The 25,775-nt window shown below is 42.1% G+C and overlaps 1 protein-coding gene across 1 annotated transcript in view; it reads left to right on the top strand.

The window, feature by feature from the left end:
* The first annotated feature begins 14,086 nt into the window (after positions 1 to 14,086).
* Trpm6 (transient receptor potential cation channel subfamily M member 6) overlaps positions 14,087 to 25,775 on the top strand; it is a 146,029-nt gene continuing 134,340 nt past the window's right edge. Inside the window, exon 1 of the mRNA XM_052188520.1 lies at positions 14,087 to 14,177. Within this exon, the coding sequence (XP_052044480.1) occupies positions 14,166 to 14,177 (12 nt within the window). The 5' untranslated portion in view covers positions 14,087 to 14,165. The remainder of the gene's footprint in view (positions 14,178 to 25,775) is intronic.

Genomic DNA, 25,775 nt, shown 5'->3' with positions numbered 1-25,775 from the left:
TAATGTTTGTATCCATCATTACATTATAAACCCAAGGAAAGAGATCTCAAAGGCTTTTCCTTCTCATCTGTACTTTTCTGTTGCTATGATAGAACACCATGACCAAGGCAACTTATACACAAGTTTACTTTTGCTTACAGTTCCAGAGGGAGAGTCTGTAATGGTAGGGAGGCAGAGCAGGAAGCTGAGAGATGACATTTTTAACTGCAAACATGAAGCAGACAAGAGACAGAAGTGGGGGAAGACAAGCCTACCCCAACTGGTGTACTTCCTCTTCCAAGGTTCTAACCTCCTGAAGATCCCAAAGCTTTCCCAAACAGTGTGACCAAGGTGACCAAGTGTTCAAATACCTGAGCATATATATATATATATGTTTGGTTTTTTGAGACAGGGTTTCTCTGTATAGCCCTGGATGTCCTGGAACTCCCTCTGTAGACTAGGTTGGCCTCGAACTCAGAAATTTGCCTGCCTCTGCCTCCCAAGTGCTGGGATTAAAGGCATGCGCCACCACCATCTGGCCCTGAGCCTATTTCTTGTTCAAACCACCACAATAATCTTAATACTTGATGTGCAGTTAATATTCGAGTGGATACATAAGTACTTGTTGAATAAATAAATGAATGAGTCAGATGGATAAGTTAAAAGGTTGAAATACAAAGCTGTTAAGAAATCAGAGAAGAGTCATTAGGACTTTGAAGTTAGAAGCATTCTTAAGGGTTGGAGAGATGGTTCAGCAGTTAAGAGCACTGAATGCTCTTCTAGAGGTCCTGAGTTCAATTCCCAGCAACCACATGGTGGCTCATGACCATCTGTAATGGGATCTGATGTCCCCTTCTGGTATGTCTGAAGACAGCTACAGTGTACTCATATACATGAAATAAATAAATAAATAAATCTTTAAAAAAAAAAAAAGCATTCTTAAGCAGCTCACGTTTGAAAAGGAAATACTAAAATGTTACCTTTGAAATTTTTGTGTTTGTTTTCGAGATAAGGATACAGCCCAGGAGTCACTCAGACTTGAGATCTTTCTGCCCTAACTGGAATTATGGGCATAAGGGAAAGAAAGTATGTGCATCAGTCTGCTTTTGATTATCATAACAAAACACTTGAAGCAATCAACTTTTTTTTAATAGAGGTTTATTTTGACTCATAGTCTTGAAGGTTCTAGGCCACGACCAGTTGACCCTACTGCTTTGGACCTATGACACAAGGGCACATGGTCACAGGAACAAATGATTGATCAAAACCTGTTCATTTCATGCCAAGAATGCGTCTCCAATGACCTGAGTTTCTCTTGCCAGGCCCCACATGTTAGGGGCTCCACTACCTCTGAACAGCACCACCCAGAGACCAAGCCCTTAACACACAAACCTTAGGAAAGCATCCAAATTAGGATTTGTATTCTTAGCTTTGAAAAATATATTTCAAAGACCATAAGTAATGTCTTATTTCTTCCTTTTTTAAAATTTACAAAGTAGTCAGGACTTTAAAATCTATACCAATTATTGTGTTGTAAATTTATTGATTCTGATTGATACAGCATATGAATGCATTATTTCCATCTGTTAGTGGAATAAGTAGTACTTCTGATTCCTTGAATTTAGCTACAATGAACATACCCTCCTGCTCCAAAGTGAGAGTTTACTGGGATGTTTATTTAGAAGTGGGCCTCAGGGTGTATATCTGTATTTAAATTGACTAAGAAGCGCATATTTCTTTCTTTCTCTTTCTCCTCTCTCTCTCTCTCTCTCTCCCTCTCTCTCTCTCTCCCTCTTTCTCTCTCCCTTCCTTCCTTCCTTCCTTCCTTCCTTCCTTCCTTCCTTCCTTCCTTCCTTCCTTCCTTCCTTTCTTTCTTTCTTTCTTTCTTTCTTTCTTTCTTTCTATTTTTCTGGTTTTCAAGACAGGGTAGCCCTGGTGGTCCCGGAACTCTCTCTGTAGACCAGGCTGGCCTCGAACTCAGAAATCCTCCTGCCTCTGCCTCCCAAGTGCTGGGATTACAGGCGTGCGTCACCACTGCCTGGCTCCAATAAGCTTCTTATTGCTAACCTTAGGCTCTTCTTTCTTCCGTACACCAGGGGATTGATGTATTTCTGCTTTCTTTTTAAAAGTCTTCCTTTAATCCCAGCACTTGGAAGGCAGAGGCAGGAGGATTTCTGAGTTGGAGGCCAGCCTGGTATGCAAAGTGAGTTTCAGGACAGCCAAGGCTACACAGAGAAACCCTGTCTTGAAAAAACCAAAAATAAATAAATAAATAAATAAATAATAAAAAAGTAAAAATAAAAATCTTCTGTGTGCTTGTGTGTGTGTGTGTCCGTGTGTGTGTGGCAGGCACATACCTTCACTGGTGAATTATTGACTACTGTTAGATTCTGGAAGAGGGGGAGTTATTGTCTTTAGTTGTGTATCCACGGGTGAGCCCATTAGGTTCCAATTGATAAGTGCAAACCCACGATAACCCAGCAGAACAAAAGACATGAATATGGGAAAGGGATTTAGCGAGGGTGGGTGGAGGGCACTGATAAAGGTGGGAGGGAGATAAGAGGAGAAAGGAGGTGAGAGTAACCACAAATGCATTGCATACGTGTATGAAATTGCCAAAGAACAAACCTAATTTTAAAATGTGACTTTTGTATACATAGGTTAGTTCACAGAAAATGTTTTCACTGGTTTTTTTAATGACAAATAATTAAGAAAATGGCAAAATTCAACTTGGAATAAAAAAGAAAATATAAAAGACCATTTTTAAAAAGATGGATAAAACTAACTTTAGAATCTAAGGATGTATACTTAGCTGAAAAAAAATAAAGAAATACAAGGAGTTGGGTTTGGTGGCTCATACCTTTAATCTTAGCACTAGGAGGCAGATACAAGTGGATTTCTGACCAGCCTGGTTGTCAGAGTGGGTTTTAGACAGCCCGAGAGACATAGAGAGAGACCCTGTCTTTAAAACAAACAAATAACCAAAAAATAAAATAAACAAAGAAAAAAAGCGGGAAATTATAAAAGTCAGGATGAAACAGAAACAATGACTAGTGGCCTGGTGAAGCCAAGCTGTGGTCACTTGGTGGGGGAGGCAGTGCTGTGGTTGGGATGCGCCAGTCTGAGAAGCAGCTGGTTTCTGGCAAAATTTCCTCAGCACTCGCTATGAGCATGTTCACCTGGAAACAGTTCCCTAGGTCAAATGGTTTCTGGATCTCTGTTTATTTCATAACAAAAAGATAAAAACAACATTTCTGAAGATAAACAAATGCAGTAAAATATTGAGTAAAATTGTCTCATTTTAAAGTGAGTGCATTTATCTGCTCTTTATTTCACTAAATAGTTTCTCTCTCTCTCTCTCTCTCTCTCTCTCTCTCTCTCTCTCTCTCTCTCTCTGTGTGTGTGTGTGTGTGTGTGTGTGTTTGTATGTTTCAGCATTAGGGCAAATTTGATAAAACCTAGGGTGTTCCTAATTCTACCCTGCCATCTATAAGTGCCAGCTTAATAATCAGGAACCCGGCCTGAGCTCACACTCTACTTGGCCCATAAACATCTTAGTGTGGGGATTTTGCTCACGGATTCTGAGGGAATACGCTCTTCATAAGGTGGAAATTTCTGTCCATTTTTCAATGTAAGCAATTCTATGTACCTTTTAGTTTGAGGGAAGGGTGAACTCCAGAGTTAGAATTTTTTAGGATTTCTCTCAATGAACTCTTGGATATATATGTTTTATGGCAAATGTTAAAACAACACACTGGTGACTAACCTTTGTGCTTTTTCATTGTCAACAACCTGCTCATGGTAATAACTAGGATTAAGGAGGCTTCTACAGCTTTTAAACTATAATCCTGGGCTAGTAAATGTTTTCTGGGCACCAGATTACATTATGCTTTTGCTGGGTTTTTTTTTTTTTTGTTGTTGTTGTTGTTGTTGTTGCTGTTGTTTTAAACTTAAGTGTTTTTAACTCTTTCTTACCTCTTTCAATAGTTCTGATTTTCAGTCGCTCAAGTCGTTGTTGCAAACTTTCTACAGAGTCTAAAGTATTCAATATCCTGAGTATGAGGGAAAGAGGTACCAACACCCCGAACTTTGGGAGGGTGGAAATATCTCTGTATGACACAGCTAGTAAGCAGTACTATATATTTCTGTGTCTTTGAGTCATGGTATATAGGACACATATCTGGTGTTAAAGTGTCAGGCTTATGATTTAATGAATGCAATAATCATGTACTTGATACTAAGCAGGGTGGCAAAGAGACCAGGCATTGTGAGAGCGGGTATTACGTGAAAATAGAAGAAGTCTGAAAGCGATGTGATTCCGGACATAAGGCAACAGAACTGCAGACAGTTCTAGAGCCATTTCCCCTTCCCTTTGAAACAATTATAGACAAATTTTGTATTAAAAATAGTACAAAGTGAGGTCCCGCGGACCTTCCTTGCAGATTTCTCTGTTGGGAGCATCTTACATAGCTATAGACCAATATCAAAAAGAGCAAATCAAAGTTTAGACCACATGCACAGCTTTTCCAGTTGTTCCTAGCCTTGGAGCAGCCGTCTAGCGTGGAGCTCTGATGGCGTCAATGAGTTCAAAGGGGAGGAATGAGGCAAACACTGCGGATAAGCAGGCCCTGTCCAACATTCCACATAATCAGATGTGAATTGACCCTTGCTTTGTTCCCTGGGGGATAACTTGTTGCCTCCTGTCACAGCTTTCTCACTAACATTATTTTTGTTCTCTTATTTCAGTGGTCAAACTCCTCCTAGAAACAGGGTGGCCACCCCTCCCCGCGCACCCACTCCCCCAAAAGCTGGTGTTCTGCTTGGTTTTTGTCACCCTGACACAAACTAGAGTCAGCTGGGAAGGTTGGCCCTGGAAGTCCGTGGGGGCATTTTCTTGAATAATGATTGATGGAGGAGAGTCCCTCCCACTGTGGGCGGGGCCGTCCTCAGGCAGGTGGTCCTGGGTAGTATAAGAAAGCAAGCTGAGTAAAGAATGGCGACAAATGTGAGCAAACATACCAGTAAGCAGGGCTCCTACATGGTCTCTGCTCCAACTTCCGTCTTGAACTCCTGCCCTGAATTCCCTCAGTGATGGACTATGCTCAGGAAGTCATATACTCTTCGTTCCAAGGTGGATTTGGTCATGGGGATTATCACAGTAATAGAATGTAAAAAAAATAGCTTCTTTGTAAATAAGTCATATGGAATCAGGAACAGACTGGCACCCAGGTACCAAGTTTCTTGCTCTATCTCCAGACTTATGCAGATGGCATGGCAACCGATTCCTGCACACAACGATGCTTGTATTTGTACATGATGGTCCTGATGCGGCTGACAAAGAAGCAGCCATTTTTGCAAGTTAGAGGAAGATAGGCTTTAGCTGGTGACTTGGTTGTGTTAGTCAGAGTTGCCAGTCACTCATTCTCTCCCTCAAGCATCGCTTCCTTCTCTCTCACATCCTTTCTTTCTTCTTCACCCTTTGGATTTCATCCTGCCTACAACTACAGTGTATTGCTTTCGTTAGGAGAAAGATCAGAGTTCTTCTGCACTGAAAGGGGTGCAGCAGTTTGGAGCATTCTTAGCATTGACTTTGGGAAAGGAAGCAGATTTGTAGAGCACTGGACTCTGTTGAAGTAGAGGTGAGGAGGTCTTTAGATCTAGCACATACCTGTACATAGTTATACATACACAGAGGGTTCTGAGTGCTGCAGGCACACACCTGATTTATAACTTAACCAAAAGGCAGCTTCTATATGGAGAAAAAGCTCTTATCTTTTCTTGGTTACCCCAATGGGATGTAAAGCCACCACGGATACCCTTTTCCTGCCTGAGAGGAGAAAATCTGCCAGATCTCAGTGGGCACCACCACTGGAGAACCTTGCATTTATGTTAAGGACTGCTGGGAATCATTCAGCTCTCTCAGTATGGGAGCTGAACTTGGTGTCATTAAATATTCACACACACTGACAGAGGGGGTGAGGATCAAGCATCCAGACAGCTCTGAATAATGTCCTGAAATGACATTATATAATAATGTCCTAAGCGGGGCGGTGGTGGCGCACGCCTGTAATCCCAGCACTCTGGGAGGCAGAGGCAGGCGGATCTCTGAGTTCGAGGCCAGCCTGGTCTACAGAGGGAGTTCCAGGACAGCCAGGGCTACACAGAGAAACCCTGTCTCGAAAAAACCAAATCCAAAAAAACAAAACAAAACAAAACAAAACAACAAAAAACATAATACAATTAAAAAAAAATAATGTCCTGGGTAGTTCTGACCTTGAAGTTGGCTCTGTGATCATAATAGCTTTTGCTTTTCCCACTAGCATCCCGCACAGTATCGACTCAGCATCCTTGTCCGTCTGTGCTGGTCTGGGTGAGACGGCAAGGAGGTATGAACCGGCATGCTACACAGTTTTAATAGTGTTCAGCCCATACAAGAGTGTTTCGCCACCTGTGTCTGGACAGGGACTTGCTTTGTTTGCAGTGATGACAATCTCCTTTTGTTGTGTTTGCTTTTATTGTGCTGCTTCAATGTTGGCAATCAGATTAGGGACACCTAATAGCAATACACCACACACACACACACACACACACACACACACACACACACACACACACACACACACACTGCCTTCCGTTTCTCTCCGTATCGGCTCTTGCTGGAGTCAGCATTGAAGTACCATACTAAAGTGGAACAGCTTCATTGTTCTTAGAACCTTCTGCTTTTTAAGGAAAGCCGCCCTAGTCCTATAAACTGTGACTTAGTATTGTGATTTGGATATGAAAAAAAGAAAATCTACTTAAAAATACTCTTGTATTACAAGGTTGCTCACTGGGCAGCAGCAGTATTTTCAGAGGTTCTGGAAACTTGTCTGGGACAAGCCGGTCACTCAGGATGGGTTCTTGAGGGGTACGGTTTTCCCCGCCCCTTCCTTTCATGCGCACTTTCTGCTTCCCGTCTGGATGAGATAAGCGCTTCCTTTGCCACATACGGTGGTGTTCTGACTATATGGGGCTAGTGACCATGGATTGACTCTCCTGCCACCATAAATTAGAATAAATCTTTGCTTCTTTAAGTTATTTTTCTTGGGCATTTAGTCACAACGATGAAAGCTAATACACTGTATAAGCTGTACTTATTTTCAAATACCATTTAAAGTAGGAGAGGGTAATTTTAAGGAAGTGTGATCTTTCTAATACATTGCGGCTAGGATGTCACAATGTATTAGAATCCTTGGCTTAGCCTGCTTGAGACCCTGGGTTCAGCTTAATTAGGGAAACTGTAAAAGCTGAGTGAGGAAGGCATTCCTGTCTTTATGGAGATTAAAACTAGTCAAAACAAAACTGGTTGAAAGCTTTTAAATGGATATCCTGTTTGCCATTTAGTATTTAGAGACATTGAAGTGATTGGGAGAATCTGGTGGCTGAGGGATTACAGGAAGAGTGGTGGGCAGCCTGCAAGGTGATGTGGCCATGAAAACACAGAGATTTATAAGGGAAAAGGAAGGTGAAAATAACGTTTACACTTGTACAGCAGGTTTGGACTCCCTTAGTCAGAAGAAAGAGTTAGGAGAACTTCCGAGTGTAACTGGTAGGGAAGCGTGTTAATCATTTAGGGCACCATAACTGGCAACCTTGGCAGTGTGTATTGTTATGTCGCAGTGCATTTCTGGAGGGCACAAGTCTGAAATCAAGTGCTGGTAAGGTTGGTGTGTCTGGAGGTTGTGAGCGAGCAGCTCCTCAGGCTGCCTTCTCTCTGTGTGTTTTCTGTCATTACATTCCTGTGTCCAATTTTCTCTCTCTTTTTATTTTGGTATGTATTCTAACATAAATTCTAACATTCTAAATAAAAGAATGTAATGAGTAGTTCAGTGGTAGAGCACTGGGCTAGCATGTGCAAGGCCCCTGGTTTAATCCTTAGAACTGAAAGGAAAAAAGAATCATTTTTTTCTTGTTTTTAAAAGTGTGTGTGTGTGTTGTGTGTGTGTGTGTGTGTGTGTTTCTTATTTGCTCTCCATTCTAAGTATTGAAGAAGGGGTTCTCACTTGTATGCAGAGCTGGTTGCTTTGGCTAGTCTAGCTGGCTGTCTTCCTTTAGAGAATCCCTGTCTCAGCTCTAAAGGGAATGTAAATGGACCACCATTCCTCTTTAGCATTCACATGGCTATTGATGACTTGGACTCTAGTTCTCGCATTTGAGACAATTTCTACCTCAGGTTTCTAAGTGTTGGTGTTGTGTTTTATAAAAAGATAAAGAGGAAGAGGGATGTGTTTGGTGGAGGTGTAGTAAGGCGTGTCTCTGGGGTGCAGGCCCTTGCTGAGGCGTCCCTTCCCCCTGAGGGACCAGCCACACAACCGTATAGTATAGAGTTTATCCAGGGCATGGGGAGGGGAGTTAAGAGGGTAGTAGAGGCAGAGAGAGAGAGAGAGAGAGAGAGAGAGAGAGATTGAGAGAGAGAGAAGAAGAAGGAGAAGAAGAGGAGGAGGAAGAAGGGGAAGAAGGAGGAGGAGGGAAAGAAGAAGAAGGAGAAGGAGAAGGAGAAGGAGAAGGAGAAGGAGAAGGAGAAGGAGAAGGAGAAGGAGAAGGAGAAGGAGAAGGAGAAGGAGAAGGAGAAGGAGAAGGAGAAGGAGAAGAAGAAGAAGAAGAAGAAGAAGAAGAAGAAGAAGAAGAAGAAGAAGAAGAAGAAGAAGAAGAAGAAGAAGAAAGAAGAAGAGGATAGAGGCTGGCCATGAGTGTGTGGAGAGGAAGTGGGGAGGGGAATGGGAGAGGGGGAGCAGGAGGGAGAGGACAGAGCTAGAGCAAGAAGGCAAGAGAGAGAGGAGGGGTTTAGCAGCTCCTTTTATAGTGAGTCATGCACACCTGACTGTTGTGAAGTAACTGTGTTGTGGAGACTAGACAAAGTGCTAACAGTTGGGATTATAGGTGTGTGTTTCCATGTGTGACTTCGGTAGATTTTGTAAGTATGAAGTCCTAGGATTGAAATTGTGATGAAAAGGGAAATGCTTTGCCTCCAGACTGCTAGAGTTCCAAGGCTACATAGAAAACAAACAAACAAAAAACAAACAAACAAAAAGATTATTCTGTTTGTTTGTTTGTTTGTTTGTTTGTTTGTTTGAGTCAGGGTTTCTCTGTGTAGCCCTGGCTGTCCTGGAACTCACTCTGTAGACCAGGCTGGCCTGGAACTCAAAATCTGCCTGCCTCTGCCTCCCAAGTGCTGGGATCAAAGGTGAGTGCCACCACACCCAGGTCCAAACAGAATAATCTAATCTCTGCTTGTGAGACAGGAGAAATCTTCTGTCTTCTGGCAAATAGACAATGTTGGAGCACACCAGATAAGCATTCTCAGTGAAAAAACCCAGCGCTTCCTTTCTACAGGAAAAGTCTGCATTTATGTCACTTTAAGAGAAGGAATGAGGGCTAGAGAGATGGTTCAGAGGTTAAGAGCACTGGCTGCCCTTCCAGAGGTCCTGAGTTCAATTTCTAACAACCGCATGGTGGCTCACAACCATTCATAATGAGATCTGGTGCCCTCTTCTGGTATGCAGATGTACATGCAGATATACATTAAATAGAGAGAGATACATTACAGAGAGAGAGAGACAGAGAGAGAGAGAGACAGAGAGAGAGAAGAGAGAGACAGAGAGAGACACAGAGAGAGAGAGAAATGGGTGGACTTAAAGTCCACTCCCAGTTTGAATAGGAAGGTTGTCTCAGGGTTTCTATTGCTGGGATGAAACAGCATGATCAGAAGCAACTTGAAGGAAAGGGTTAATTTCACTCATGCTCACCACTCATCCATCACTGAAAACAGTTAGAGCAGAAATTCAAACAGGGCAGGAACCTGGAGCCCAGCCCTGATTCAGAAGCCTCTGTGGAGGAGGACTGCAGAGGAGGATGGCTTAAGGTTTCTTCCTCATGGCTTGCTCAGTGTGCTTTTGTTTAACTGAAAATATTTTTTTTTCATACAATACACTTTAATCATGGTCTTCTCCCAGAATCCCTGCTCAGTCACCCCATTTGTCTATCTATTTATCTTTCTTTCTCTCTTCCTTTTTCTTTCTTTCTTTCCTTCTTCGTTTCTTCATTCATTCTCTCTCTCACAAGTCAGTATAATGCCAGGCAGTGGTGGTGCACACCTTTAATCCCAGCACTTGGGAGGCATAGACAGGTGGATTTCTGAGTTCGAGGATAGCCTGGTCTACAGAGTGAGTTCCAGGACAGCCAGGGCTACACAGAGAAACCCTGTCTCGAAAAACCAAAAAAAAAAAAAAAAAAAAAAAAAAAGTCAGTATAAAACAATCAGAAAGAGAAAAATCATGAGAGACACACATATAGCCACAGACACACACACTCAAAAGACAAAATCATAATAGAAAACCAAAGACAAATAAGGTAGAAAAATGTACTAGCAAAGCTTTATGAGTCAAAACATCTCCAAAAACTACAACTGAGTTTGTCTTGTGTTGTCCTGCTGGGCTTGGGGCCTGCCCCAAAGTGTGGTTTATATGCCTAGTGAGACTTCATTGGTGGAAACTCCTTTTTTTTTCCCCCCGTTTTGAGTAGTTGTCAGTTTTAGATACCTTTTGGGTGAGGGATAGAACATCATGTCTAGTTTCCTGCTCAGTTTCGGGATCCCCGTCCGTCAGCACGCTTTCTTATAGCATCCAGAACTACCTGCCCAGGATCTTCCTACCCATAATGCTCTGTGTCCTCCTTTATCTGTCCCTAATTTAAAAAAATGTTCTATAGACTTGCCTGCCTGATCTTATGAGGCCATTTTCTCAATTGAGCTTTCTTCCTCCCTCATGACTAGTTTGTGTCAAGTTGACATGGAACTAGCCAGGACAAGGGTCTAAAAACAAAAACAGCTACCCAGAAAAGGTTGAATTGCATTCTTTATTATTAACTTTTATCCTACTTTAAAAAAAAATTTGCTGAGACAAGGTTTTGCCCTGTAGCCTAACCTGATTTGAACATCTAGAAATTCTCCTGCCTCAGCCTTGGATGTGCTTGGATTACAGGTATAAACCACCACATCTGGCTTGATCCTCTTAATAACTTCTACTTCTATATTTCTCCCAATTGTACAATTGCTTACTGTGATTGTGACTAGGCTTGGGATGGTTGATTATATTACCTTTCAGGATTTCACTGTATTTTTTTTTTTTTATGTTTTCTGTGTTTCTGAGAGGAAAAGATTGATGACTCAAATTGAGATACATGAGCCAAGCATGCCAGCAAACCACAAAGAATTGGGTACGAAAATTCCCACGCATGGTGCTTTTTCTTCCTGGAGCCAAGAAAAAGAGTCACTTATTGCTTTTTTTTTCCCTTTAGTCTGTCCTAAAAGAATGAGAGAGATTACTCTGGAAAATTTTTAACAGTTCAGCCTTCCAAGCAAAGGAAATGAAACCAAAACCAAATTCAAATCCAAGCCTACTTGCCTTCAGAGTTGAATATGTATATTAGAGATCACCCCTTAATGGTCTTAGTGATTATTTGGGACTCACTAAGAAGACAAAGCATGCTTGCCCTGGTGCATCACCCTTCCCAGTGTGTGTGTGTGTGTGTGTGTGTGTGTGCACACGCATGAAACAGCTGTTCACTTCAACTCTAAACTCATTAACTCAAGAATTAATGTTGGAGACCCATCTTAAGACCTGTTAGATCAGATATCAGAATGAGTGCACACGCTCATTAGAAGGCTTGAAACTTTGAGATCTCAGGGTAAAAGAAGAGATCAGACAGAAGAGAAGAAAAGCTAAGAGAAGAGGGACAGAGGAGGAAAGAGAGGTGGGGAGTGGTCAATGGAGAAACCAAAACCCTCGAAGTTGGGGCATGTGGATGGTGCCCCAGGTTCCCTTTCAGTTTTGATTGCTTGCCTGCCCTCCTATAAACTTGAGTTCTTTGAAGGTGAGCAGTATCTAATTCACCTTTGACCTTTGTGGCACCCAGTATTCTTTGACAAGCAATCTGTGCTTCATGACTAATTGTTGGTCTGAATCAGTCTACCCTAGACAAGAAATGAATGTTCTATCACTTAAGCTTCATAGCTAGAGATGTGTTTATGGCCAGAATACTTTTATAGACAATATTTTCAACTGATTGAGGGACCCGTGAAAGAGATTCCCCGGCCCTACCTTAGAAATTCTGAGGAGGGTCTGAGGAGCTGCTGAGTGAAGCCCAGCATTGAAAACAGATCCCAGGTGACTGTTCTGCAAGCCATGTGAGATATACTTTCTTCCAGGACCATGAGTTTGATGAACAGCAAGAAAACAACAGGCAGCGACTATTTGTCCATTTTGCAATAACTACAGATGGCCTCCCTAATCAGTAGCAAGAATTGCCCAAAGAATTAACGACCTCTGTTTTTGAGAGTCACAGACCAGAAAAGCTTGTCTGTGACTGGGCCTTCCAATCAGGTGTGCATCCTTTGCTCCCACCCTATATCCAGAGGTACTAAGTAGCCTCAAAACACCCATCACTGGCTCCTATAAGACACTGGCTCCTACATCAGATTTCCTGAAAGATAGGCTTGGTGACTGCTGACCTTCCACTTCTGGCTGAGCCAGATTTTCTAATTAACACCTTGTCTTTGGGGAGAACTGACCAACTGTCCAGTGCACATGGGACTATATCTGGTAACAATGCCTCCAGTGTTTTTAATACAGCCTTGAACCAAGACATCTTGTAAAGAAAAATCAAAGCAGTTTGGGTTAGTTAGGCTCAAAGGGTCTTGAACCTTGATCTGAAGAGATTAAAGCAAAAGATAATAGTCACGAGGCACTGAGAGGCGTCAGCATGTTTCATTTCAAATCCTGTGTCTCTCGGTGAGTCTGTTGATGTTTGAGTCCCCCTCCTTAGGGCTGTGAAGAGCGTTAACAGAGATGATCTGTGGAGAAACAAGTCACAAGGCTCTGGTTTGCCTTATAAGAGTATCTGTGCCTGTCTACAGATCATTAACAATTTGAGGAGGTGAGTGGAGAGGAAAGGGCTTTTCAACTTCTAATACAAAGCAACAAGATACCAACACACTGCTTAACTAACAAGGCAAAAAACATGATCACTGAAACCACACAGAGAAATGAGGAAACAAATTTTATTAACTGTGTCTGCAAGCGTGAGCTCACCAGGCAAAAATTTGGATTGGACTAAATAGTAGGTGTCACTAATTTAAAGTCACCTGTCTGGGATAAATGCCCAGTATTGTTCATTATAGTATCTGTAATCCCCTGAGTATCATGGCTCCCATAGGTCACCTCTTCTAATATACAGAGATACATTAGTAATCACTGACCATAGCCATAGTCAAGAACGCCTAGTCAGAGCAACCTCGTCCGGCAAAATAACGGAAATCTCAAAAAGCATTTGTATTATACTTCATAAATAAAGCAAGGTCTTTGTTCAGTGTAATCTCTGTGAGGAAGGTAGGTTTTCTTTATTATTCTCTCTGTATAGGCAAGTAAATGGAGGCCCAGAAGAGTCACTTGTCAGCAACTCATGGGCATTTCAGAAACACGGAGAACCTAAACCGAGAATCTTCTCATCTAAAGCTCTGACCCAAGTATCTAAAATTTCTCTGATGACGTGACCATACTGTCTGATCGTCAGTCTAACTTCTTTGGAGTCATGTCTTTCCTACATAGGAGTTAACCGAGCCCAAAAGGCATTGTGAAAACTCCACAGGGCTATAAAAGGCAGCGTCCACTTGAAGGTGGAGCCCAGATTTTCTAACTCCACAATGTTTTGGTTGCTGGCCTGGAAAATCTAGGATGAAAGCCGGACCTGCAGCTGAGCGCTCTCCTAGGCGCAGGGGTCAGGCCCCGGGCCCCAGGTGGCCGTGGGTGGAGCCAAGCGCCCGCGTATCTAACTGCGATCTCGAATAGGTAGGATTTGCGAAATGCTAGCTTTCAAGTCCTCTAGTCTCCACCCGAACATGATTATCGTAGCTGAAGTTTTGGCAACAGCGTGGACCCTTCCGAAGGGCAAGACCCGCAGTCTTTCTTCCGGGAGCTGGGACCTGGCCGGAGCTGGGTCAGGGCCGAGCGGAAACCGAACCCAGGGTCGGGGCTGCGGGGCGCTCGTGTGAGTCCCCGTCTCCGGAGTCCGAGTCCAGGAGGAATCGCGTCCTGGGAGGTGTCCCGGTCCGGGAAGAATCCGCTGTCTCTTCGGCTCCTGTGGTGGTGAGAATGCAGGTCAAGGTAAAAAGTTGGGCCTGAAGATGTTCTCACTGGCGCCTGTCCCCTGCTACTGCGGGACTCCTGCATGGGATCGAGGTTCTGAGGCCCTGGAGAGGGACAGCACCTAGCCCAGGGCTTGAGAGGTGCTGTGTCTGGCTGCCTGTCCTATAAGACAACCAGGGAAAAGCTGCCTGTCACCCTTTCCGGCTTTTCTTCCACACTCTGTGTGAGAAATAGTGTTATTTATTGTTCCCGAAGTGTGCAGGAATAGTTCAGGCTTGCCACGCGCGTTGGCTCTCTTCAACATGGGCTGTCTGATAGAACGCATTCTTTGGTCTCTTCTCAGGCAGCTTGAACTGGCATCTGCTCCATCACCACCTGTAACCCTGGGAGTTCTGTTATTAGCTTCAACTTTCACATTTGGAGCAACTGGAAAGTACTATTTGAAGATTAAGAGGGATGTGCTATGCGCCCAGCGGCCTTAGAATAATGCTTAATGTGTTTGACAAGTTGCAAGAGCATTCCTTTTCCTCTGGTACTGGGGATCGATCCTGTACCCTCCAGTATCCAAGCTCTCTACCAGTATCCAAGCTACATTCCCAGCCCATTCAGCATCTCCAGTAGCTGGGATATCAGGTCTGCACCATCAGACCTGACGTAACTATTTCATCCTGACAATAATTCTATACTACCCGAAATGGCATCACTCTTCCCCCAACCTCCTTCCTTTCGGGGAGAAAATGAAACTGAGGGAGAAAAGTAGAACTGAGATTTGACGTCATGGTAAGGAATAGAGAAAGCAGGGATGATCTAGTCATACTCATGCTGGTGATGGTTCGTTCTACAGAACTGTATCACTCTTAAGTGCTCAGGGAAAATGTATTCTCCAGTTTCTTTGTCCCTGTGTGCACATTACAAAGAAGCACTAGCATGTGGCTCGCCGTGGTGTGCATGTGCGAGCCGATGGCAGCCTCAGGAACTGGTTCTCTTCTTCCCCAGTGGCACCTTTGTTATCAGGCTTGCAGGACAATTGGTTTTTTGTTTTGTTTTGTTTTGTTTTTGTTTTTTTTTTTGTTTTGTTTCTTTTTCCCGTGGGAGTTACTCTCTTTTTTTTTTCTTTTTTTTTATTTCATATTTTTATTTTCTATATTCTTTGTTTACATTCCAAATGATTTCCCCTTTCCCGGATCCCTCCTCCTCATATGTCCCATAAAACTTCTCTCCATCCCTTCTCCAATGACCTCCCTCTTTTTTCTCTGTCCTTATATTCCCCTACAATGCTAGATCAATCCTTTCCAGGATCAGGACCCTCTCCATACTTCTTCATGGGAGTCATTTGTTATGCAATTTGTGCCTTGGGTATTCAGGGCTTCTGGGCTAATTAATATCCACTTATCAGAGATTGCATTCCATGTGTATTCTTTTGTGACTGGGTTACCTCACTTAGGATGATATTTTCCAGATCAAACCATTTGCCTAAAAATTTTGTGAATTCATTGTTTCTAATTGCTGAGTAGTATTCCATTGTGTAAATATACCACATTTTCTGTATCCATTCCTCCTTTGAGGGGCATCTGGGTTCGTTCCAGCTTCTGGCTATTATAAATAAGGCTGCTATGAACATAATGGAGCATGTGTCTTTATTGCATGCTGGGGAATCCTTTGGGTATATTCCCAGGAGAGGTATAGCAGGGTTCTCTGGAAGTCTCATGTCCAGTTTTCTGAGGAGACAATTGGTTTTATATACTTGATGAGCTGCCTCTTGGGCTCCCTTATGACTCTGATGCACTAATTTATGCTTTGCTTGGGATTGCTCCACAACCAATATAGCATTAGATGTTTAGCTAGATTGGCATTTTGGGTTAACTTGTGAGAATTTGCTTGATTGTTTCTTTTTTTTTTTTAATTTTTTTTTAATTTTTTTTATTCGATATAATTTATTTACATTTCAAATGATTTCCCCTTTTCTAGCCCCCCCACTCCCCGAAAGTCCCGTAAGTCCCCTTCTCTTCCCCTGTCCTCCCATCCACCCCTTCCCACTTCCCCGTTCTGGTTTTGCTGAATACTGTTTCACTGAGTCTTTCCAGAACCAGGGGCCACTCCTCCTTTCTTCTTGTACCTCATTTGATGTGTGGATTATGTTTTGGGTATTCCAGTTTTCTAGGTTAATATCCACTTATTAGTGAGTGCATATGCTTGATTGTTTCTTATTTCTCATCAGAGGTTGTAAGCATATGGGATGGAATAAATTGTTCGGTATATGAATATATATAATGCACAATATGCAAATTAAAATAATGGATATACATCCTAAATATATACTTATATTTAGGATAGATATTTCATATTTATAAATACATATTGACATATAAGTATATATTTTATTTTATATATAAATATGAGATATATATATGTACATATATATGTATATATATACACACAGCCATATTTTAATTCGCGCATTTGTTTTTCACATAAAAGGATCCAGATTGTATACATTGCACTGTTAATAGTTTCTAGGGGCAAAAATCTTTGATGTTGGCTCAAATTAAGATCATTTATACAGCATTTTCTCCCTATTATCACTGTTCTAGATTCATTCAGGCAACACATGTTTGTGGAATGTCACTATGTAATGAGCCCTCTCTCAGTATCTGGGAATGCACAGGAATGGAGGAACAGGACTCTTATTGTTAAGACGGAGAAAGGAGATGAGTTCAGCCTCAGCTACAGCTTTTTAACTTTTCCTGGAGTGCACGTGTCATGCAGTCAGGCATCTCTCCGTCCCTCCCCTCCCTATAAAGTCATAACTGTTGGCCTGTGTGTTGTCAGGCCTCAGAACCCTTGCCGTGTAGACAAACACTGTGATTCGTGTGTGTATGCAACAGAATCTAGGCCTGAAAGGGTAGGAAGTTTTCTAGCAGATGAATGGGCACTGGGATCATTATGTTCAGTGACATGAGCCAGTCATAAAAAACAAATACATGATTCCATTTCTGAACTATTTAAGAATGAATAATAAGTAACATTTAAGAATGTTCAATTTATAATAATGCAATGCAGAGTGGGATTTCCCCCACGGTCGGGTCGGGGTGGCAGCAAGATGGAGCTATTGAGTATGTTGTGTATGTTGCCCCAGCATTGGAGTTCCAGAGATGGCTGCAGAACTATGTGGATCCATATTGAACCACACACTTAGAAAATAACATAGTAAATATTATATCATGTATCTTTATACATGATATATCATGTATCATTTATGCCTATAATGAAATAAGGCATTATGTTCATAGCAGCCTTATTTAAGTTAAGCATAGAAACAGACCAGTTACTGTGGCCCATGCCTATAATCTGAGCACTCAGGAGGCAGAGGCAGAAGGATTATGAATGGAAGCCAACCTGGGCTGTCTTCAGTTATAGAGTAAGACCTCATATCAGAATTAAACAAACAACAAAGAAAGATGCGATCTTTTTTCTAAACTTTGTGATATGATTGTGTAATCTAAATTCAGCTGGAGTTTTATTTTGAGTGGTATCCACAGATATTGGTAATTATTATGGGGTGGGAATAGAGCATTGTGGAAAATATCCCGTTGATTTGGGTAACACAACACATAACTCCTACTCTTTCTATCTTTTGATACAAGGTCTGCCAAGGTAGATTACAGACCTGCCACTATGGAAACTTACTTTCTTTACTTTTGATGAGTTTTGGCATTTCTGTTTTTCAGGGGAAGAGGTTCTTGGTCATGGATAAGATAGGAAAACTCTAAGACTATTTCAGAGTATCAAAACCTGTTTCCAGCGGCGAGAAGCAATCATTTAATTTGCCTTGGAGCCTGGATGCTTTCTCAGGGTTTGGCCAGCAATTCCTTCTGTGAAAGCCCTAGAGTTCAGCTGTGCAGATACACACATGGAGGCCAGAGGTCAACCTCAGGTGTTGTTCCTTAGAATGTCTGTCCTTGTTTTGAGACAAGGCCTCCCATTGGGATCTGGGGTTTGCCCGATTGGGCTATGCTGGCTAGTTTGGGAGCCTGGGGCTCGCTATCTCTACCTCTCTGGTGTTGAGATAACAAGTCTGGACCACTGTCTAACTTCTTTGAGTATTAGAGATCAAACTCAGATCTTGTGCTTGTGCAAATATTGCCTCCTGATCCATTCAATCCATTGTGATTGGGAAAGGTGCTTACTCAGCGCAAAGCAAGGTGCCTGCCGAGATGTGGTGACTTCCCAATTCCCTGAAGACCTTAGGTATGTAGTCCATGGAAGCCTGGAGTGGTTGGCATGCTGGGGAACCAACTAGGGGAAGGTAGTGCCATTCTCCAGATTTTCTGGAAATAGCCCAGAGACAGTTGGGCACCAGATATCCCAGTGTTTTTAAACTGCAGTGTTTTGAATGGTAAGATTAATCTCGTGAATCTGTTTTTTTTGTTGTTTTCCTTTGTTTCTGTTTTTTAAGTTTCTGTCCCATCCTTAAACTGCGTGTGGACATTCCATGGAATTCCCTTTAGCCAGAGTCAAAGCCTAGATCACTGGAGAATTAGAGTTCTCAAAGTGCTTCTCTTACTTGGCCGGTTATGAACTAGTGACTTCTTTTTTTAAAAATTATTTTATGTATGTGAGTACACTGTTGCTGTCTTCAGACACACCAGAAGAGGGCATCATATCCCATTACAGATGGTTGTGAGCCACCATGTGGTTGCTGGGAATTGAACTCAGGACCTCTGGAAGAGCAGTCAGTGCTCTTAACCACTGAACATCTCTCCAGCCCAACTAGTAACTTCTTATGAATAGCCTTTGTATTAGACAGGGTTCTCTAGAGTCACATATTTATGGAATGTCTCCTATAGATTAATAGAATTTACTGTAATGGCTTACAGCCTGCAGTCCAACTAACCCAACAATGGGCAGCTGTGAATGGGAATTCTGAGAATCTAGTAGCTGCTCAGTCCCACCCACGAGGTTAGTTGTTTCAGCTGGTCTTCTGTATAAACTGGAATCCTGAAGAAGTAGGTTCCAACAGATGTGCTGGCAAGTAAGTGCAAGCAGGTGAAGGAGAGTGAGTCTCCTCTCTCCCATCATCTGTACGTAGGCCTCCAGTAGAAGGTATGACCTAGATTAAAGGTATATACCACCATACATACTTGCATTTGGAATTTGTTCTGCCCCAGGCTGGCCTTGAACTCAGAGATCTACTTGCCTCAGTCTCCTGGGATTAAAGGCATGTACAACCTTGCTGGGGCCTAAGCTATTCTTGTCTACTATGCCTCAAGATCTGGATCAAAATCATGTGTCATCCCATGTCAAGATCCAGTCAGAAGCTATGTCTTCCAGCCTCAAGATGTGGATGACAGGTGTGCCATCCATTTTTGGGTTGTAATTCATTCCAGATGTCATCAAGTTGACAACTGGGAATAGCCATCACAGTCTTTTTTTAAACTTAAGCAAACAGCTGACCAAGGAAAGAAAAATCTTGGTGAGAAATAAGTACTTTCTACAGCAAATGTGTTAAAAGACCACGGAGAAAGCTCATTGCTTTGTGTTTAAGTTTGCTTTTCTGTTCACTCTCCTTAGGGTTGGGAGATGTTGGTATCTGGCTTGGGAGGACGAGCTCAAATTGCCCATACAAACCATAGAGAATTTTGGTGAAAGGCAGAACTTTTTGTTCATGATTAGATCATGTCTGAAAAACCACAGGCTGTTTTCAGAATGCATATTGTGTTACCTTTGCATGGAATTCTCTCTGTTGGGACTAAATAAGAATTAAGATATCTCAATGATAAATACTTGGAAATACTATCAGTAGAAGCAAAGAATAAGAAGACCCAGGGTAGTAGTTCCATGCTAGAGCACTTGCCAGGCATCCAAAAAGCACACCAGCACTGAAGAAAATCATGCAATAGAAATAAGCCACGATGACTGCTGGCTGTGTGTTCCCTGGACTCATAAGTCACCTCAGTTGCCTTGCCCATGAAACAAGCAGCTACCCTATACTGGCCACCAACCTAAGAGTTGCGACTATGCTTTGGGTCTGAGATTCCACTGAAAGACTATGCTTTGAGTCTGAGATTCCATTGAGAATCTGTTGAAAGCACCATAGTGAACTGACTTAGCCAAGCTCCCTGCCTTGCCACGGACCCTTTGCCCCAGCCTTCTCTTGCCAGATGTTTTTCTTCCTACATTTCCTTGTTAAAGAAAATGCAAATAATAGGTATTATTTTTTGAAAGTGAAATCTTCTAGTTTGCGATGGTTGGTTCAAAAGCTTTTCTTTAATTGCACAGAATGAACAAAGCACATTGTGATCTGTACTCTCTGTGAGGCTACTATTTATTTCTACATAGTTTTGCTTATTTTCTGAGGTGAGGCTTTCTTTCTGCCTATGTTCCATTCTTTTTTAATTTTTAAGAAAAATTTTGTGTGTGTGTGTGTGTGTGTTTGTGTGTTTTTTCATGTATTTGGTATATGTGTGAACAGGCCTTCTTGCTCATGCAGAGACCAGAGCTTGATTCCAGATGTCCATAAATACTCCATCTTGTTCTTTGAGATTAGGTTTCTCACAGAACCCTGACACTTGCAGCTTTGGCTAGACTGCTAGCCTCAACCTTCTTCTATCAGACTGTCTCTTCACGAATGCCCAGTCCCACCACAAGTGTTGTTACAGGCATGAACAACCACATCTGACTTTTTATGTGGGTTTGGGGGATCTGGACTTAAGCCTTTGTACTTAAACAACAAAGACTCTAACCATTAAACTGTCTTTCCAGTCCTTTCAATTTTTAAAGAAAAATGAATGAACAATTTTATCGAGATAGACTATATCTATAATTCACTTAAATTGTCTTATTTGATGGCTTTTAATATAGTGCCAGAGTTTAGAATCCATTTCCCACAGCCGATTTTAAAACACTCATTGTCCCCAAAAGGAATCCAACTGGAATTAGTTATCATCTTCTTCTGAATCTACATTACCCAACAACTGCTAATCTGCCTTCTGTCACTGTAAGTCTCCGTAGCCTGGCATCACACATAAAGGGTCGCAGCTGCTGATGGTTCTTTGTGACAAGCCCATCTCATCTGTATGTGTTCAGGGTTGTCCATCTTGCAGCCTTTGCAAGATCCTCCTTTCTTTGTTTTATTAAACACAATTCCATTGTATGCACATATGATGATCACTATTTTTATTATTCGTTTGGTGAACATTTGGTTGTTTCTGTTTTCTGGGTTCATACAATGATGCTTTTATGATAATTTGCATATAAGATTTTGGGTGGATTTGCTTTAGTTTCTCCTGGGTAGACACATAGGAGTTAAATTGCCGGGAGGTTCAGGAAAACTGAGTTTAGCTTTTTGAGAAACTGTAGACTCTTTCCTAAAGGCACTCTACCATTTGACATTCCCACCATCAATCCAGGATAACTCCAACTTTGTTTTAGAACATTTTTATTTTCTGACTTTCTGACTATAGCATGACAGTGACTACACAGATGAACTCATGGTTTTGATTTGTATTTCCCTAAAGCCGAATGATTTTGAACATCTTTTGTGTGCTTATGACTGTTTGGGTGGTTTTTTTTTGGGGGGGGGGAAGGTGTATTTATATCCTTTCTGAGGAACATGTGTTTGAACCAAAACTTGAGGTTGTCTCCTGAAATCTACATATTCATATCCTCAGGAAAGATAATTTTCAGTTCCTAACGGCCACAATCCTCTTGTCATCTCTATGGGTCTCAGGAACCACACTGAGAACTTGCTGTGTTGCAGAGCCTTTGCTGGGCATTTTCCATGCTTGGATGTAAGGGTCCTCACAGGATTCAGGTGCTCAAACAGCATTTAAGATTATTTTGAAAACCTTTAAACACTTCTGTTAAACTTCCATTTTTAGGTTTGTTTTATTTTATGTATATGAGTATTTTGCTTGTGTAGATGTTTATATGTGCACCGTGTGGGTACCTGGTACTTGCGAAGATTAGAAAGTACTCTGGTAACTGAAGTTACAGAAGGTTGTGAGCAACCATAGGGGTGCCAGGAACCGATCCCAAGTCTTCTTGGAAGAATAAGTGCTCAGAACTGCTGATCTATTCATTCATAATCACCAACCATCATTCTTGAGGTGGAGGTTTTCCCAAGTAAAGGTTCTGTGAATAGTGTGTGTGCATGTATGAGTCTCTCTCTCTCTCTCTCTCTCTCTCTCTCTGTGTGTGTGTGTGTGTGTGTGTGTTTGGAGGTTAGAGCACAACTCAGGTGATGGTCCTTTCTTTCCAGTTTGCATTTTGAGACAAATGTCCTCTTGCCAGTACTGAATTCCAACCTAGCTGTTTGGTGAGCTTTGGCCTTTCCATGGGTTCTAGGGAATCTGAATTCACATCTGCATGCAATTCACATTTCCCCAGCAAGCACTTTGTCCACTGAGCCATCTCTCCTGTTCCTAAGACCATTTTTGAAACAGAAATTTGGGGGAGGAAATCACACATTGTACTCATCAAAACAATGTTAGATTCAAATGAGAGGCAGAATAATGGCAAATAGGCGTAATTTGGGGAAAGTGTTCATGATAAGCCCTAAGTCGTAGTGAACTGGTCCGGGTTAATGGACTTGGGATTTATTGTTATTGTTTAAGTTCATGTCCAAGAATGTGAAGAGTGGAAATGTTTGCCATGACTCTAAGCGTGGAATCCACAGTGAGCTCTGTAGTCGGTGGTGGCACACTGAGTTGCTAAGGGCATGAACCTGAGTCAGACTGCCCAAATATGAATGCCAAGTCAGAGTGCTTACATATGAACCCTGGCTCATACTGCTAACATTTAAGTTCCAAGGTTACTTTTATGAGCTGTTGAGTCCCTTGGGCAAATTATTCACCCTCTATAGACTTAGTATCTCATTGAGAGAAAGACTGTAATCATTGCATTCAGGTGCTCCAGGGCAGACAAAACTTGGCATTGTGCAGGTGGATGCCTAGAGAGGGCAGAGGAAATGGTCACCCTGCTGTTAATATTATTTTATCAGCTGGGTTGGATGTGGAGTCTGGAGACCTCTTTCTTCTTTCTGTAGAAAGTAGACTTACTCCACTAATCTAAGAACCAAGAGGTCTTGTAAACTGAGCCTTGTAATTATCTCTGAGAGATGCTTTTCTTCCCAGATGAATCTCAGTCTAAGAGAATGATAGACACTTGGCTTGTATCCATTAATCTCTTCAAGCCTTTGTCATCACTGACAGCGGGTGCCTCACAAGGATTCCCAAGCAAAATACAGCAAAACAATCCCAATCTTTGACCGAATCCATGCTAGATAAGCACGTGCCTTCTAAGCTGTCAGCTATTCCAGTTGACCCCAAGACCCAGTAGAGAGGACTTTTTGACTCTGTAGAGAAGAAGATTTTAAATCTTCAATGAAAAAAAAATACAGACAAAAGTTCTACAATTTGCTCAGGCTATCCTTGAATTCTTGGCCTCAAAGGATTCTCCTTTCTTAGTCATTCATTTGGGTGAGACTATAGGAGAGCGGGAATGTGTTTGGCTTCTGGGGTCAAACATCTTGCCAAAAAAAAAAAACCAAAACAAGAAAAAAAAACCTCCCTAAAAGAGTGCAATTTTAAGGACAGCTTCCGGCAAAGCAAACCAACCGAAGGCACTTACAAACTAGATCCTTGTTCTATCAGGTGGCACAGAGGCAAGCTACAGGCAAGCTCTGTACATGGCTTTGTGGAGTGTCTTGCAACCACTCCCCCACTCCCCACCCTCCCCCATGTGGGAAAGCATTCCTCAGAGGCAGCTCTTATCTTGGAGACATTTCAGAAGAGAAGTTGTGTTTTGCTGGCTGCCGCTTAGGATTAGCAAACATCTAGCTGAAGAGCAGGCTTGGTGGGTGAAGGACTGGGAGCCCCCAAAGAGCCCTTCACTGCCCGCCCTTGACCTGGGGGTGTCAGGTTGCTGTCTGAGCCCCTCTGTCTAGCTGCAGGGCTGGTCTGTGGTGTAGCAGGTGCAGGAGTATTTTCAGGAGGTACTTGAATTCTTGTTTGCAGACAAGATGGTCGGTTCCTTTAAATTATTATTATTATTATTATTATTATTATTATTATTATTTTGGGCTCATACTTGGGGGCACCTAGAGCAAAAGGTTTCTCTATAATACAATCATAAGATGCTATGAGCATCTGAATAGCAGGCTCTGGAGTAGGAAGTTCGCTGTTCTTTTTGTTTAATCCTTCTTTTGTAGCTGCCCTTTTGAGTCAAAGTCTCTTCCTTATGGAATGAATGTGTTTCTTCTCATCTTACAATGTCACAAGAAACCAAACACAGAAGGGACATCTTACGGATCAAAGCCCAGTGAAATGGAAGCTGTCCTGGAGTTTGCTGCTAGATGACTCGCAGAGGGAGGTGCTCTGTGGCGGCAGCGGCGGTGCCCTCTTTCCTTCCTGAGCAGCCCTGTGGGCAGTCAGCCCTTCACAGAATAACACGGGGGCTTTGAACACCACAGTAACAACAACAAATAGAAACCGGGAAACTTGGGCCTAGCGAATACCTCATGCCTGCCAACCTCTGTTAGTCACAGCATTCTTGCTCTCCTACTGACTGGCGGACTGCTGAGGCTTCACTTCCTGGACCGCCCTTTTTCCCACAAAGCACCTTTTTTTCCTCATAGCATTTTAGAACTAGTTATTTGGAATGTGCAAAATTTGGTATTAAAAATCTTAAACATTTTTAAAGTACTGTATTTCTTTATTTTTGCATGCAGCATATATGTGTGCACATGTTTGCGTGTGTACATGTATGTGCCTGTATGTATGTATTTAGTGTGTAGGGTGTTGGGTTGAAGCCAGAGGTCATTCTCAGATGTCTTTATCGTTAGCTTTTGAAACAGCGTCTCCCATGAATCTGGAGCTGAATGCTTTACCCACACTGGCTGGGTACCCCTGTAGAAAAATCAAGATTTTTTTCTAGTCTATTTTCTACCCTTGGTGTTGGGGTACCTACCTAAATCTTTAGTGTGGTTTTTGGATATTGCAATTCAGATCCACATGTTTGAACAACCTTGAAAGGGAAATCTCAGGGCCCCTAATAGCCCAGTGGTAGAGTGAAAGCCCAACATACTTCATTATGAAGCTCTGGGCTCAACCCCACATCTGAACAAAACCAAGCAGAAGGGTGGACAGGGCAGAAGGGCTAGAAACATAACAAAAGGAAAGCCCTACAAATTAGAAAAAAAAAGATAAAGAGTCTATCAATGGTCCCAAATGTTCATGTTGAATTAAAAAATTTAAAGATTGCAACGAAACTCTTTTTTTTCTATTTTAAAATAACACCTAAAAATTAAGATTTAAAACTCTTAATGTGATAATTTTTTAAAAAAAATAGGAAAAATGTTTAGGCAAGGAGTACTCTTTTATTGAAAATTCCTGAAAACCTCCTAGAAAAAGAATCTCTCAAAATTGTGTCCGTAGGAAACAATCCTGTGATCTTAGAGAAACCCCTGGCCAGGTGGTTTGGAGGAGTTGACAATAGTTTATCACCTGTGGAGTCTCACAATATTTGCATATTCTTATATGGCCATAATACATTTTCTTTTCCTCTTTGTTATACCTTTGCTTTGCAGGATAGGAAGCAATGGCAGGTGCTTGTGCA

This window comes from Apodemus sylvaticus, chromosome 1 (genome assembly GCF_947179515.1).
Source record: "Apodemus sylvaticus chromosome 1, mApoSyl1.1, whole genome shotgun sequence".
NCBI classification, from domain to species: Eukaryota; Metazoa; Chordata; class Mammalia; order Rodentia; family Muridae; genus Apodemus; species Apodemus sylvaticus.
The sequence above is the reverse complement of the archived record's forward strand: the minus strand, read 5'-3'. Positions and strand labels throughout refer to the sequence as shown.